The sequence below is a fragment of the Schistocerca cancellata genome, chromosome 9 (genome assembly GCF_023864275.1).
Source record: "Schistocerca cancellata isolate TAMUIC-IGC-003103 chromosome 9, iqSchCanc2.1, whole genome shotgun sequence".
In the NCBI taxonomy this organism is placed as follows: domain Eukaryota; kingdom Metazoa; phylum Arthropoda; class Insecta; order Orthoptera; family Acrididae; genus Schistocerca; species Schistocerca cancellata.
The window spans coordinates 440,687,362-440,703,509 of record NC_064634.1 but is presented as its reverse complement, the minus strand read 5'-3'; the positions used below and the strand labels follow the sequence as shown (position 1 = coordinate 440,703,509).

General features: G+C 38.5%; 1 protein-coding gene across 4 annotated transcripts in view; it reads left to right on the top strand.

Annotated features, from left to right (window-relative positions):
• Window positions 1–16,148, top strand: part of LOC126100262 (E3 ubiquitin-protein ligase FANCL) — a 189,326-nt gene that overhangs the window by 80,348 nt on the left and 92,830 nt on the right. For 3 of the 4 annotated variants that reach the window (XM_049910852.1, XM_049910851.1, XM_049910850.1), the window contains exons 6-8: window positions 320–444; window positions 575–799; window positions 4,841–4,912. In XM_049910852.1, coding sequence (XP_049766809.1) covers window positions 320–444; window positions 575–799; window positions 4,841–4,912 — 422 coding nt within the window. Of the gene's footprint in view, window positions 1–319; window positions 445–574; window positions 800–4,840; window positions 4,913–9,461; window positions 9,779–16,148 lie in introns of all 4 variants that reach the window. The other variant, XR_007522145.1, reaches the window with a different exon arrangement.

Sequence of the window (16,148 nt, the reverse complement as noted above, 5' to 3'; positions counted from 1 at the left end):
TGCACTCGATTCTAAGCCACAGGTGGTTTTTTGGGTTACAAAATCCGGAAAAAAGTGCTGTTTAGGTTGAAGTAAATATGGTAAATGAACCACTTTTATTTTCATAAATGCAGATTCTTTGTTTATATCCAGCCAACCATTGCTACATCAAAGATGAAAATTGTGTGTGAGCAAGACTAAGACTTAGGCTGTCGAGCACTGGTAGATAACATTCATAATGTTTTCATCTAAAATTATTAATGTCATAATATTTTATAAATCTGGTCTCTGTGATACAAGTACAAGGTAACTTCCTAACTAACCACTCTCTCATTTATAGGTGAAAATGTCTCTTTGCAACTTCAGGTGAATCCATGGGATCCTTGTTCTCGTCCTGATATCAAATTTCTAGGGCCAGAAAAAACTGTGTCAGAGTTCCGTGAGAGACTCGTTTACAGATTTGAGGTAAATGTTCAGAATTTTGAGACTGTTTTTATTGTTTTACTTGTAATGTGCAGATAATTTTAACTCTTGTGTTCTCCTAGTACAAAAATATTTCATTTCAATTTCTCATGTTATTTATCCTCATTTCCAGGAATGGGATTCTGAGAGCAGCCTTCCAGACAACCTTAAATCAGTCTTGGGTTTCGAAAGCTTTCCTGAGAAACCAGAAGGTACTGATGAGGATGAGGCAAACCTTTTGATACGACCAGGAGAATGTTTTGTTTGCTTTTCAGTTCGCTTGGAGGGTAGCTTGCCATCAGAGGCTTGTCCATCTGAAAGATGTGGCAGCATATTTCACATGGACTGTCTTTATCAGGTGTGTGTCTGTTGTATAAAAATACAAAGTGATACTGTGTAGACTCGTAATATCCATAGGCAAAATGTTTTTTTTAAGTCCAAGTTAATAACTGCCCACTCATATTAGTGCCACAAGACTATGAGAAAGCATAGGACATAATTGACAGATAATACCAGAAACATTGATTCACACGTATCTGTTAAAACTATTTTACTCTATCTCTAAACTGACTACTCCATGGGAAAAAACTGCAGTTGATGTTTTTTAAGGCCTGATCATGGGATCATTACTATTATTGCTCTTCTTTAATTATCTACAGTATGCTTCTATTTGAATCAGAAAGCAGAATTACAGTGAAACCCTGCTTTTACACTTTTCAAGTGACTTCAAAAAATGGTGTAAAATGTGGGAAAAAGTAAAATTTTGGAAATAATGTTTTAAGTTGTTAAAGTTATGTATTGGATACTCCCTTGCATTTTCGCACTTCATGTATGTGTACATAATAGGCATCAAAATGTTCATGTTAGGGGCTTTTTATTATCTAAAAATGATTTGTTATCTACTAAAAACCACTGATATAAATGGGAACTGATAATTGGGAAGCAGAAATGTTGGACTCAATTTCATACATCATTATCGATGTTTTTGGAATGCCTTCAGCTGTCATTTGTTATTTAAATAATGAAGCACTGCATCAGTTACATATTTTTTCATGCTTAGCACAGTGTGTTTCAAGAATTTTGCAAATATTTACCTAAGTATTGTATGTGGTGTTTGCATATGTGTTGCCCTGCGTCTCTTGAACTGTAACTGCCTTTTTGAGGGTTATTCGGTAGTATGTTTCCTCAGTTACGTAGAAAACCACATAAACGTAATCTATCACCAAAAATACTTATGTAAATATTGCTCTTAACAACGAGAATAGATCCTTGAAAGATGTTTTGCTCAGCGCGAGAATATGCGTAATTCGCGCTGTGTTTAAACCAAAAACATTTGATCAGCGCAAACAGAATGAAGGTGTCAACTACCGCTTCAAGTGGCCAAAAGACGAAACACATTGAATATGTATATTTGTGTGGCCATCTTCTGCAGCAGCTGTTAATATCTGTTATTATAGGTTATCTGTCTTGAGCTGACTACAGTGTAACTAAAATTTACATTAATTACGTTGTGGTCAGCTCAAGACAGATAACCTATAATAACAAACACTAAATATGGTTCGACAGATGTGTGACGACGATTACAATAACCACACAACTGCGCATGCACTGTAGAAACAGTATGGAAATGATGTGACTGGTCATGATACCTTTGGACATATGAACCTAGTTACTCCTATCCTGCTAAGTAGAGCACCCTGGTGACAAGAAACTTAACCACATAACTTTTATAAACACTACTTGATGGCTAGCAGTTGTTTTTTTCCCCATGAACATTTTTTCATAAAGTGTAAACATGAGAAAATTATAAATATGTTGACACAAAATCTGGTGTGAATTAACATTATGGACACAGGAAATTTGATGGGAATGATAAAAAGTGTCGAAATCGGTGGGGAAACGCTAATTCCAGGAATGTAGAAGTTGGGTAATACTGTAGTGTTTTTGCAAGTTACAACTACCATTGCCAAGCTGACTAAAAAAGGGTCAACAGAAGGAATAGTACATTATGTTTTTGTTAAAGTTAGTTAGTGGCGTTACACAAATAGGCTAGCTTCAAAGCTTGAAAAAACACAAAACTTTCAAAAATGTTTCACATCCAATAAATACGGTGTACCAACAAGAAACTAAAAATTAGTATAAAATTTGTAACTTCTTGATGAAGGAGTTCAGAGCTGGAAAAACTATGTATTACACCCAAACCATTTAGTTTTTGTTACTTTTGCCACAGGAATTACCTAAATTTAGAGACAAAGAAATCAGTAAGTTATATTTTCTGTAATAAAAAATAAAATTAAACTTTTTTTTTATCCTTACGGAATTTTGTTTCGTATATAAGAACAAGTTTAAACATAATGTATATGTGGACAAGGAAAAAAAAAAAAAAAGCCCTGATTTTTCTGGATTTCCCAGTCAAAACTACATTTTTTCCTGGGGGAAAATACACATTTTCCTTGACAAAAATACATTTTCTCCATGTTAAGTGATGGTATACGTTCGCTCAAGATTGTAAAACTTATCAATTCTTTGAATGGTAAAAGGTTTTATGCAATGGTGTAGAACTCCCCAAACTTCAGGAAACGTAACCCAGCAAAAACACAATAATGCATTTTGGAAAGATCTTCGATGAGCGGCAACATGCACACTGCGTATTTTTGTATTAAATACAAATTCCATCAACCACAGATGTTAGTTTCTGAAGCGCTGAAATCAAGAGTGTGATGCGCTTTTGTCACCCAATCATAGCTCACATCATGTTATCTCACCAGCAAATGACAGTGGATATTCAGAGTGTAGGACATGTGATGTAGGCAGCCAATAACAGCATCTGTGAGCTAGTCTGCCAATAACAACATCACTGTTAAGTAAGAGCATGAACACACAAATAGAAAAAGTTCATAGCTTAAATTAAAGTACATACAGTATAGCTACAAGAAGAGCTAAGCTTTCACATATAATATTGGTTTTTTTCCCTCATGTTGCACTGTAAGGACTGTCAAACACAAATGTGCCAGTAAAATTTTAAGTGATGATATAAAAGTCTGGTCTTCTGAGCCCAAAATTTTTCAAAGTTGCTGTCCCTCAATTTGTTAAATTTTGAACAAAAGTCAAACACTCTGTGATGCAAGAAATTCATCAAACATTCTCACACATAACATAATTCACCTTACATAAAAGGTAATTTATGTTGAAAGTAACGCATCTCAAACCACCATTCACAATATTATCCTGCGACATGCTAGGAATAGGCTTGTTTGAGCAGTTGCCAGATAGTGCCAGAAGACAGGCATTACTGTACATGCACAGCTTTGATAATGTAGGAAGCCCTTGCTTGGTGTTTACTCTGCTCATACACCCTTTGTTGCATTTTTGTTTGGAATTTTGCTTTTAGTGGAGCATCATGTGGCCACGTTCGCAGTATGGCGTGTTGATCGGAGGGGAAATACGGAGCTAGTATACATAGGGCAATTGTTTTATCATATCATCTTCAGCTAATGAATGCAAAATTACAAAGCAGTCATTGGCACAATGTCTGTTTCAAAACTGGACTCTACAACTGAAAGTAAGCTAATACTTTGCTATGTGGTGACTTCAGTTTTTTTTTTTTTTTTTTTTTTAAGTCGTGCACAGTAATACTCTTATGTAGCATTTCCAATCAAGTTTACATGCACACAGCACTGCAAAAAGAAATAACATCAAACCTACAGGAGGTACCAGAAGGGTATTGAAACGTGTCATGATCCAAAAACATTGTATATGAAAAATTCTGCTAAAGCTTTTCTTTGTGGTTTTCGGGAAGCAAGTTTTCTGGGAATGTCATTACTGTATTATCTCATGTTCAGCTCTTTATTATAGCATAATGCCATACATGCCAGAACATGAAACAGTGCACTTGAAATTCAGTAAACAATTGAAACTAGCTAATAGTGTGGAATGATCACGGACACCTGTGTGTGCACTGTGTTTTGTTGTTGTAAATGCCGCATTATCTTTGCAACTTTATTTTATATTGGTGTTTTTTTTCTGATTTACGTTTTATTGCTGCATTATTACTCTGCAGCAGTGGGCTAAAGAAAAATTCATTTTAGAGTATCAGTTCTTACCAGTTAAAATTACATATTTAACTCAACACTAAAGCAATAAAAAAAATTTCTGGAATTGTAAAAAATTCCCAGGTTTTTCCCAGTTTTCTCCCAAACGAAAAAAAAATTCCTGTGCTTTTCCCGGATTTCCCAGTTGTCCCAGGGCGAATACGCCCTGTTAAAGCATGTAGTGTAACAATATTTAAGAAAATTCCTTCATTTCCGTAAGCTATGGGAATGTCCTAGAATACCCAAAAACTACAACAGTATTGTCGTAATTCAAGCATGAGAAAAACTAATAGCCACTTTCTTTATAGTTGCTGATGTCACTTCCCACCAGCCACCGTAGCTTCAATAGAATTAGTGGCGAGTGTCCCAGCTGTGGTGCTGTAAGTATTTTATCACACTTCATTTTTCTTTTTCTATGTGTTTAAATATTTGTTCACTAAATATTTTCTTCTAAGTACACTGATTGTGACAGTAATTAATGAGATAGTTAAATTGGCTAGAAAAGCTGATAGTACAATGTGGTACCCACCTATTACAATGCCACTTGAATGATTAATGTTAATTTCCATCTACATATCTCCTACAAGCATCATGCTTTTGCTCAGTATCTGTCACCTGTCCATATGCCCTAATTGTTTACCCCTGATCTCTATTAAAATTGTTGCTGTTTGTTCTAATCTTGGATGCTTCTTTGATAACAGAATCCTAGCATGATAGTTCCCTTTGTTTGATATATTGTGAATACTCTGCGCAATACTCAGCAACCGTGTGAATAGTTTAACCTATGTAGATGCTACCACATTTACAGGAGACACTACACTTGCTAGGAATACTCCTAGTTTTCATAGCTATGTGTTATCTAAAGTAGAAACATATAATTATAAACTTACCATTTGCAACACTAGGAATTGTGCCTCCTGAAGATAAATTGAGTGAGGTGGTGTACTGGTTAGCACACTGGACTTGTGTTCATGAGGATATCAGTTAAAATACCTTTTTGGCCATCCAGATTTAAGTTTTCCATGATTTCCCTAAATTTCTCTATGCAGATGCTGGGATGGGCCCTGTGAAATGGGCATGGCCACTTTCCTGCACCATCCTTTTGTAATCCAAGCTTGTGCTCTGTCTCTGTCAGTGCATTCGATGGGATGTTAAACTATAATATTCCTTCCTTCTTTTTTTCCCCTAAAAGTAAGTACAGATCAGCCTATCCGACTTTTTGTAATTTTAATGATTTTCTCAGTTGAATTTTTGATTTTATACAATTAACCACCTTCTTGATATTCTTCTGGTTTTGTCCATGTGTTTTAACCGTAATTCTTTCCTGTTATTTGTTTTGTCTTAAGTGCTGCCTAACTTTCACGTGTAACTGTGTCACTTAGACTCTTTTTTTCGTATAGCATTATTTCTCACTTAATTCTTCATCCTTACCTAAAGATCTTTTGATATAGAGCAGTCTTACTCTTATTGTTCAATGTAATTATGGTGTCAAGATTCCCTGGGATGATGTGCAGCAATATAATGACAAAAAATTATTGGCTGTTCTGTCCTGTGGCACATAGACTGTTGCAGGTGCTAGTTAGTTGGTTTTCAATGTTGGCAACCATGTAGTGATGAGGTGGTACCTGTTTCTGGTGAAGGATAATAGTGTCAAGCAACGTTGGTACATCAACCATTGTGGCTCCTCCATTGGTAGCAATAACACCAAATGTTCGTGTTCTTTGGTTAACGGTACCCATGTGGTGATTGTAATGTGGACAGTGGCCTCTGCTGTGGATACGTCTGGCCAACTGTATGTGGTGAAAGTGTGTGTGTGTGTGTGTGTGTGTGTGTGTGTGTGTGTGTGTGTGTGTGTGTGTGTGTATGTGTGTGTGTGATGCTGATAACACTGGATTAGTTCTCCAAAGCTCTTCTCCATAAATGATATAGTTAAATATATGCTGAGAAAGAAAGAAGGAAAGATTAAGACTAACAAAATCTCATCACCCTTGAGGTCATTATACATACAGTATTCACTGAGAAACAGTATGAGTCAGAGTGCCATTTTTCTTATCTGTAAATATTTTTATCGTGTGTTTTTCGAAAGTTTACTATATGCATTTTGTTTCCTCATTGGATTTGGGAAGAACGAAGTTGTGATGATTTTATTGCATATGAAAAAATCTTCAAAAGCTTTTGCTGTTTGTTATTGACCATTGTCTGTTGTGACTGACACTTGTTGCAAGCCTTGAAAATGAGAATGTTAGAAAATGATAGTGTCAAATATGATGGATCTTATTTTGACATTTTTGATGACACAGAAAGGGCATATTTTGCATCAAACAGAATTCACTTGAGAAAATTGTCAAATTAGAGGGAGCCGAAATGACTGACCAGTACTTACATTCAAGTGGCAAAATTCCAGTACTGGTGATCGGACGTTTTTAAAATAGGATAAAACTACTGCTAGCTTTTATATATGCCAATCATCCCTAATGAAGGTAAAAACAGGACAACTTAATGCCATAAGAAGTGCTAATGTATTATATGAGGCTGCTAGAGACTGTGGTCATGTTTGTGAGAGTTGCATTTATGTGAGTGAATACGCATATGTAGTCTGATTCCAATGAAGGCCTTTTTGACTGAAGGCTTACTTATTTGACAGTCGTTTCATTGTGCCAAACTGTGACTCAGCCTCTTCGCTATATCGCAAGTAGCAATATATATTTTTCATAATATTGTCAGAAGAGTTAAAGTTAGATGTATTGTGCTTCCAAGAAATGTGTATTAAGGCGGGAAAGGTCTGCAGTATGCCAATAACTGCCCAGTTTGTCACCCAAGGACAGAACAGTATTTAACAAGGCCATTACAGTGACAAAAAAATTGCACTAGTGGTTGGAACACACAATGTGTGTGGAAATGTTAACCAGCGAGCAGAGTCATTATAATTCTGGTTTTCATATATTTTCGATTTAGTGATGAGTTCAGTGAGTATCTGCTAAGGATTATGGATATTAGTCACATACGACAAATTGAGCCTCTTGTGTATGCCATTGATGCAAATGCGAGGTCAGTGTTGTGGCATAGTTGCTGACTGATGACCATGGAAGACAAGTAGAAGAAGCCATTATGGAACTCAACCTTACAGGTATTGAATATGCCTTGTGGTCTGTCAACCCATGAAAGGAGGGTCACAGCAACATCAAAATAGATGTCACTCTAGCGTATGTTGCAGCGGTGCGCCTTATGAAAGGCTGCAAGATTGGGAGTGGAATGACATCAAGTTATCACAATATCGACCACTATTCAATCACTGAAAGTGAAAGCCAAGCCACCTCAGAAAACCTGTGCATAATGCCTAAATACAAGAACAAGAAGCATAACTGGGAAGAACTGACAAAGTTGTTTCAGTGTGTGGGAAGTCCATCGTTGGGTGACGTCGATATTAAATAGAGCATGCTACAGAAGTTACACAACAGTTGTAACATTAGTGGACTGGTAGCATTTGCAGATATGTTTTTCACTGTAATCAGGGACTTGAGAAGAACAATAGAAAACAAATGTAATGCAGCACTCTATTTAAATTGAAGGATTATGTTGGAGTATCAAATTGTCACTAGTGCCTGACAAAACTGTGTCCCTTCTGCTGAAATGGAATCTAACAAGAAATACTAAAATAAAATTTAATAATGCAACAATAAGAAGTAGTGCAGTAACGAGATATCTAGGGTATTCCTAGATAAATCTTGTTAATTTTGCTCGTCATGTAGAGTAGGCATGCAGGGAGGGTACAAATATAATGAACAAAAATTATAACCATCACAAATAGTACTACTGTACTACCCCAAATGAGGCATTGTTAATAGTTGTAGACCTACGCCCATTGGATTTGGAAATCATGAAAAAGGGAGCACTTTATTGTTTAAAGAACGGCAGCCAAATGGAAGTACAAGGGATACTTGGAACTAAGGCCAATACAAAAAAGTTAATACAAAATTATGTTTTACGACTGTGGCAAAACGAATACCTCAGACTAGGCAGAACAACACATGAATTTCTCCCTAACACCAGGGAGAGACTAAAAATGAAATCTGTTAACCCATCAAGTGAATTGATATATTACCTAACCGATCAGCACCGTTATGCTATGTATCTTTATAAAAGACAGATGAATGATAGTTGTGCTTGCACTAGATGGGCACTCCAGAACACACGTTCTAGGACTGTGCACTTTACAAAATTGCATCGAGTAACATCCATCATGCATTAAGGACTGGGTATCTGAGGAATGTGTAAACTCTGCACATTTGGGCACATTATCCAGTAAAGCCAAGAACATCTTCATGAAACATTCAACCACACTTCAACATACTGCCATCCTAGCTAGACAATACACTCTACAGATGGAAAGAGGTTGGTGACCACTGAATGAAGCAGTTTTTCAAGAACTTACATTGCATTGGTGGAGTCAGCATTAACAGATTTTTTGTAGAAATATTCGACTGTCAAGTTCACTTTTCTTGCTATAGGTATCAAGGAATGAGGGGTTCTATTTGCATGATCTCTGAGAAAAAATAGAAATAACTTCACTGTATATTCACAACAGTTACTTATATATATTATGAAACAATACTGTCACAGTGGTTGATGGCAGTGATCAAAAATGGGAAATACCTTTAAGTCACTCCCATCAGCCACTGCCGAATGTCACATTAATTTACACAGACAATATTGTAACCATTGAATTGGTGTGTATGTAATATAACAGACTATAATCTTAAGGAACACTTTATTGTACTGTTCTTTAACATGCTTAAGTTTTAATCAGAACACATGTTTTAGTTTGCAGCTGTTATTATCCATTACACATTCAGCTTCTATACTTTTATTTTAAAAAAAGCAGTAGTTGTTTTCAGACTGTTGGTTCTAATATTATGGTACTTTCTGAAGATACCATATCCAGAGCAGTCTGCAATACCATGGAGACATCAGAAGTGGCAGCAGATCTCTCCAGAACAGCAAATGCAGCTGCCTCTTCTGTGTGGGGTGGCAGTGACGTATCTTCATGTTCCTCCTCAGAAGGTGACAGCATAGCATTATCATCCTCTTCTGCATGAGCAGCAGAACTGACAAGAGGTTCTTCAGCACTACAGATGTTGTCATCTGCCTGCTTCCATTCTCCAATACTGACAGTAGAAGAGGGTGCCAACTGGGTGTAAGACTGTAGAAGAGCAGCATCAGAATCCAAAGTTGTATCCACATTATGAGTAAGTTCAGATGTTGGATCATTGGTTTCCTCTTCAGTTTTAGTAGCAGTGTCAGTAGCTGTCCAGGCCTTCTTAAAACAGTTACTTATGATGTCTATTGTAACTTCATTCCAAGCAGCAGATATGTTGTGGATAACTTGCAGTAAATTCCAATTTGGAACTGTTTCTTTTAGTTCAGTTGCACCAATGGCAGTCTTAACAAATCAGTGTCTGTAACTGCACTTCAGTGAAGCGACTATTCCTTGATTCAGTGGTTGTAGTTTGCTAGCTGTGTTAGCTGGAAAGAAGACAATTTCTATATTCGGAAGTTCCACATCATCAAACTGATGGGCCAAGCAGTAGTCAAAAGTTAGCAAATATTTCTCTTCCTCACATGTATTTGTGTCGAACCTTCAAGAGCCAGCTATGCAAGACAGATTTGCTCATCCAAGTTATTCTTGCAGTGGTAAGGCAGGTTCGATGGATTGACATTTTTAAAAGAATGCTGTTTTTTCTATTTTCCAATCTCTAATGGCTTGAGCTTCTGATAACTATCTGCATTACAACACAAGACCACTGTCAGTCTCTCCTTACTGCGTTTCCCCCTATGACATTTTTCACCATCAACATGTAGTGTTTTTTTAGTCATCAAATTATAGAAAACAACAGATTCATTTGCATTAAACATAGCACTTGGGTGATAAAAATGAGATAATTGGATTGAAATTCTCATGCCCATTCATTGGCATTTTCCTCATTTGCTCTATACTACTCCCTACAGAATTGACAGCTCTGATTTTATGCCACTACTGAAAGCGCCATATCCAGTTCTCAGAACGCACAAACCTAAAAGTTCCCCTTTTCTGGGCAATTTTATGAACCTTTTCTTAAACCATGGCACTGAAACAAGGAATTTACTGTGAGCAGATGTGTTGGAACTATGAAAACAACAAATTCTCACTAATTCATGTTTGACTGTCCTTATATGCTTGCTATTGCTGCCAAATGAACAGCTTATCTGATTTGCCTGTTTTTTTTTTCTCCATGAACTTGTTGTTGTTGTTGTTGTTGTTGTGGTCTTCAGTCCTGAGACTGGTTTGATGCAGCTCTCCATGCTACCCTATCCATTGCAAGCTTCTTCATCTCCCAGTACTTATTGCAACCTACATACTTCTGAATCTGCTTAGTGTGTCCATCTCTTGGTCTCCCTCTATGATTTTTACCCTCCATGCTGCCCTCCAATGCTAAATTTGTGATCCCTTGATGCCTCAGAACATGTCCTACTAACCGGTCCCTTCTTTTTGTCAAGTTGTGCCACAAACTCCTCTTCTCCCCAATTCTATTCAATACTTCATCATTAGTTATGTGATCTACCCATCTAAACTTCAGCATTCTTCTGTAGCACCACATTTCGAAAGCTTCTATTCTCTTCTTGTCCAAATTATTTATCGTCCATGTTTCATTTCCATACACAGCTACACTCCATACAAATACTTTCAGAAACGACTTCCTCACACTTAAATCTATACTCGATGGTAACAAATTTCTCTTCTTCAGAAACGCTTTCCTTACCATTGCCAGTCTACATTTTATATCCTCTCTACTTCGACCATCATCAGTTATTTTGCTCCCCAAATAGCAAAACTCCTTTACTACTTTAAGTGTCTCATTTCCTAATCTAATTCACTCAGCATCACCCGACTTAATTCGACTACATTCCATTATCCTCATTTTGCTTTTGTTGATGTTCATCTTATATCCTCCTTTCAAGACACTATCCATTCCGTTCAGCTGCTCTTCCAAGCCCTTTGCTGTCTCTGACAGAATTTACAATGTCATCAGCGAACTTCAAAGTTTTTATTTCTTCTCCATGGATTTTAATACCTACTCCGAATTTTTCTTTTGTTTCCTTTACTGCTTGCTCAATATACAGATTGAATAACATCGGGGAGAGGCTACAACCCTGTCTCACTCCCTTCCCAACCACTGCTTCCTTTTTGTGCCCCTCGACTCTTATAACTGCCATCTGGTTTCTGTACACATTGTAAATAGCTTTTGCTCCCCGTATTTTACCCCCGCCATCTTCAGAATTTGAAAAATAGTATTCCAGTCAACATTGTCAAAAGCTTTCTCTAAATCTAGAAATGTAGGTTTGCCTTTCCTTAATCTTTCTTCTGAGATAAGTCGTAAGATCAGTATTGCCTCACGTGTTCCAATATTTCTACGGAATCCAAACTGATCTTCCCCGAGGTCGGCTTCTACCAGTTTTTCCATTCGTCTGTAAAGAATTCTTGTTAGTATTTTGCAGCTGTGAATTATGAAACCGATAGTTCGGTAATTTTCACATTTGTCAACACCTGCTTTCTTTGGGATTGGAATTATTATATTCTTCTTGAAGTCTGAGGGTATTTCGCCTGTCTCATACATCTTGCTCACCAGATGGTAGAGTTTTGTCAGGACTGGCTCTCCCAAGGCTGTCAGTAGTTCTAATGGAATGTTGTCTACTCCCGGGGCCTTGTTTCAACTCAGGTCTTTCAGTGTTCTGTCAAACTCTTCATGCAGTATCGTATCTCCCATTTCATCTTCATCTACATCCTCTTCCATTTCCATAATATTGCCCTCAAGTACATCGTCCTTGTATAGACCCTCTATATACTCCTTCCACTTTCCTGCTTTCCTTTCTTTGCTTACAACTGGGTTTCCATCTGAGCTCTTGATATTCATACAAGTGGTTATCTTTTCTGCAAAGGTCTCTTTAATTTTCCTGTAGGCAGTATCTATCTTACCCCTAGTGAGATAAACCTCTACATCCTTACATTTGTCCTCTAGCCATCCCTGCTTAGCCATTTTGCACTTCCTATCAATCTCATTTTTGAGACGTTTGTATTCCTTTTTGCCTGCTTCATTTACTGCATTTTTATATTTTCTCCTTTCATCAATTAAATTCAATATTTCTTCTGTTACCCAAGGATTTCTACCAGCCCTCGTCTTTTTCCCTATTTGATCCTCTGCTGCCTTCACTACTTCATCCCTCAGAGCTACCCATTCGTATTCTACTGTATTTCTTTCCCCCATTCCTGTCAATTGTTCCCTTATGCTGTCCCTGAAACTCTGTACAACCTCTGGTTTAGTCAGTTTATCCAGGTCCCATCTACTTAAATTCATAACCAATAGATTGTGGTCAGAGTTCACATCTGCCCCTGGAAATGTTCTACAATTTAAAACCTGGTTCCTAAATCTCTGTCCTACCATTATATAATCTATCTGAAACTTTCTAGTATCTCCAGGATTCTTCCATGTATACAACTTTCTTTCATGATTCTTGAACCAAGTGTTAGCTATGATTAAGTTATGCTCTGTGCAAAACTCTACAAGGCGACTTCCTCTTTCATTTCTTAGCCCCAATCCATATTCATCTACTATGTTTCCTTCTCTCCCTTTTCCTACTCTATAATTCTAATCACCCATGACTATTAAATTTTCGTCTCCTTTCACTACCTGAATAATTTCTTTTATCTCATCATACATTTCATCAATTTCATCATCATCTGCAGAGCTAGTTGGCATATAAACTTGTACTACTGTAGTAGGCGTGGGCTTCGTGTCTATCTTGGCCACTATAATACGTTCACTATGCTGTTTGTAGTAGCTTACCCGCACTCCTATTTTTTTATTCATTATTAAACCTACTCCTGCATTACCCCTATTTGATTTTGTATTTATAACCTTGTATTCACCTGACCAGAAGTCTTGTTCCTCCTGCCACCGAACTTCACTAATTCCCACTATATCTAACTTTAACCTATCCATTTCCCTTTTCAAATTTTCTAACCTACCGGCTCGAATAAGGGATCTGACATTCCACGCTCCGATCCGTAGAACGCCAGTTTTCTTTTTCCTGATAATGACGTCCTCTTGAGTTGTCCCCGCCTGGAGATCCGAATGGGGGGACTATTTTACCTCCGGAATATTTTACCCAAGAGGACGCCATCATCTTTATTTTACCCAAGAGGAGGCCATCATCTTTTAACCATACAGCAAAGCTGTATGCCCTCGGGAAAAATTACGGCTGTAGTTTCCCCTTGCTTTCAGCCGTTCGCAGTAGTAGCAAGGCCGTTTTGGTTAGTGTTACAAGGCCAGATCAGTCAGTCATCCAGACTGTTGCCCCTGCAACTACTGAAAAGGCTGCTGCCCCTCTTCAGGAACCGAACTTTTTTCTGGCCTATCAACAGGTTGCACCTACGGTACGGCCATCTGTATCGCTGAGGCACGCAAGCCTCCCCACCAATGGCAAGGTCCATGGTTCATAGGGGGTTGAACTTATTATTGACAAGTAACTAGACTTCAGGAACAGAAAACGTTCTGCAACCTGTATTTTAGTCTTCTCTTCAGTGTCGACTATATGTAGCATTTTTTCCTTTTGTTTTAGTGCCAGAGCATTATGACATTTCTGTTTCAGCGGCATTTTACAAATGGTAGAGTAAGGGACGGGGGGAGGGGCAAAAAAAAATTTACCTGTTGACAAACCAACAGAGACAGTTGCGTATCACATGCTATTTGTGATGTGTTGACCAACCTCTCTCTTCCCCCTGCCCTTGTGTCTTATGCTCTGGGCTCTGGAAGTGACATGTGGGCAGCGAGCAGACAATCGGTCTATTCCAGAATGAGATTTTCACTCTGCAGCGGAGTATGCACTGATATGAAACTTCCTGGCAGATTAAAACTGTGTGCCCGACCAAGACTCGAACTCGGGACCTTTGCCTTTCGCGGGCAAGCGCTCTACCATCTGAGCTACCGAAGCACGACTCACGCCCGGTCTCACAGCTTTACTTCTGCCAGTATCTCGTCTCCTACCTTCCAAACTTTGCAGAAGCTCTCCTGCGAACCTTGCAGAACTAGCACTCCTGAAAGAAAGGATATTGCGGAGACATGGCTTAGCCACAGCCTGGGGGACGTTTCCAGAATGAGATTTTCACTCTGCAGCGGAGTGTGCGCTGATATGAAACTTCCTGGCAGATTAAAACTGTGTGCCCGACCGAGACTCGAACTCGGGACCTTTGCCTTTCGCGGGCAAGCGCTCTACCATCTGAGCTACCGAAGCACAACTCACGCCCGGTCTCACAGCTTTACTTCTGCCAGTATCTCGTCTCCTACCTTCCAAACTTTACAGAAGCTCTCCTGCGAACCTTGCAGAACTAGCACTCCTGAAAGAAAGGATATTGCGGAGACATGGCTTAGCCACAGCCTGGGGGACGTTTCCAGAATGAGATTTTCACTCTGCAGCGGAGTGTGCGCTGATATGAAACTTCCTGGCAGATTAAAACTGTGTGCCCGACCGAGACTCGAACTCGGGACCTTTGCCTTTCGCGGGCATGCGCTCTACCATCTGAGCTACCGAAGCACGACTCACGCCTGGTCTCACAGCTTTCCTTCAGGAGTGCTAGTTCTGCAAGGTTCGCAGGAGAGCTTCTGTAAAGTTTGGAAGGTAGGAGACGAGATACTGGCAGAAGTAAAGCTGTGAGACCGGACGTGAGTCGTGCTTCGGTAGCTCAGATGGTAGAGCGCTTGCCCGCTGCAGAGTGAAAATCTCATTCTGGAAACGTCCCCCAGGCTGTGGCTAAGCCATGTCTCCGCAATATCCTTTCTTTCAGGAGTGCTAGTTCTGAAAGGTTCGCAGGAGAGCTTCTGTAAAGTTTGGAAGGTAGGAGACGAGATACTGGCAGAAGTAAAGCTGTGAGACCGGGCGTGAGTCGTGCTTCGGTAGCTCAGATGGTAGAGCGCTTGCCCGCGAAAGGCAAAGGTCCCGAGTTCGAGTCTCGGTCGGGCACACAGTTTTAATCTGCCAGGAAGTTTCAATCGGTCTATTGTTGCAAAATTACAGTGCAGTACATTATTGAGAAAAAAATATGTGAAATACATAATTGAAAATAACATTTGCATACTTGTTCAGTTTAGACAAAGAATAAGATACGGAATATGTAATGTGGGAACTGAATTTCAGTGTGCAGTATGAATAATTGGGAATTTGGTTAAGTAGTAGAGTTTTTGATGTATTTCTGCAGGAACCAAACGGCTAGTACTGGTTAAATGAATTTTTATTTTGTACGATTTCAAAATAACGACTGTCTGCTGTAGTGACTTCTGCTATGAACCTACTGTTGAATTACTCAAGCCCAGATCTCATTATCCAGTATACTGGAAATCACTTAGGTAAAAAATAATTGTCTTCCTAGACTGGTGACGTAAATATACTATGAAAGTGCTTGGTAGAATATAAATAATTTGAGGAATGAAGATAACAACACACTGAATATGTGAGTAAGTGAAATCGCAGTTAAACAATTCAAGCTCTTGTAAGTCAGTTGCCCAAATTAAATTCAAGTCCCCATTT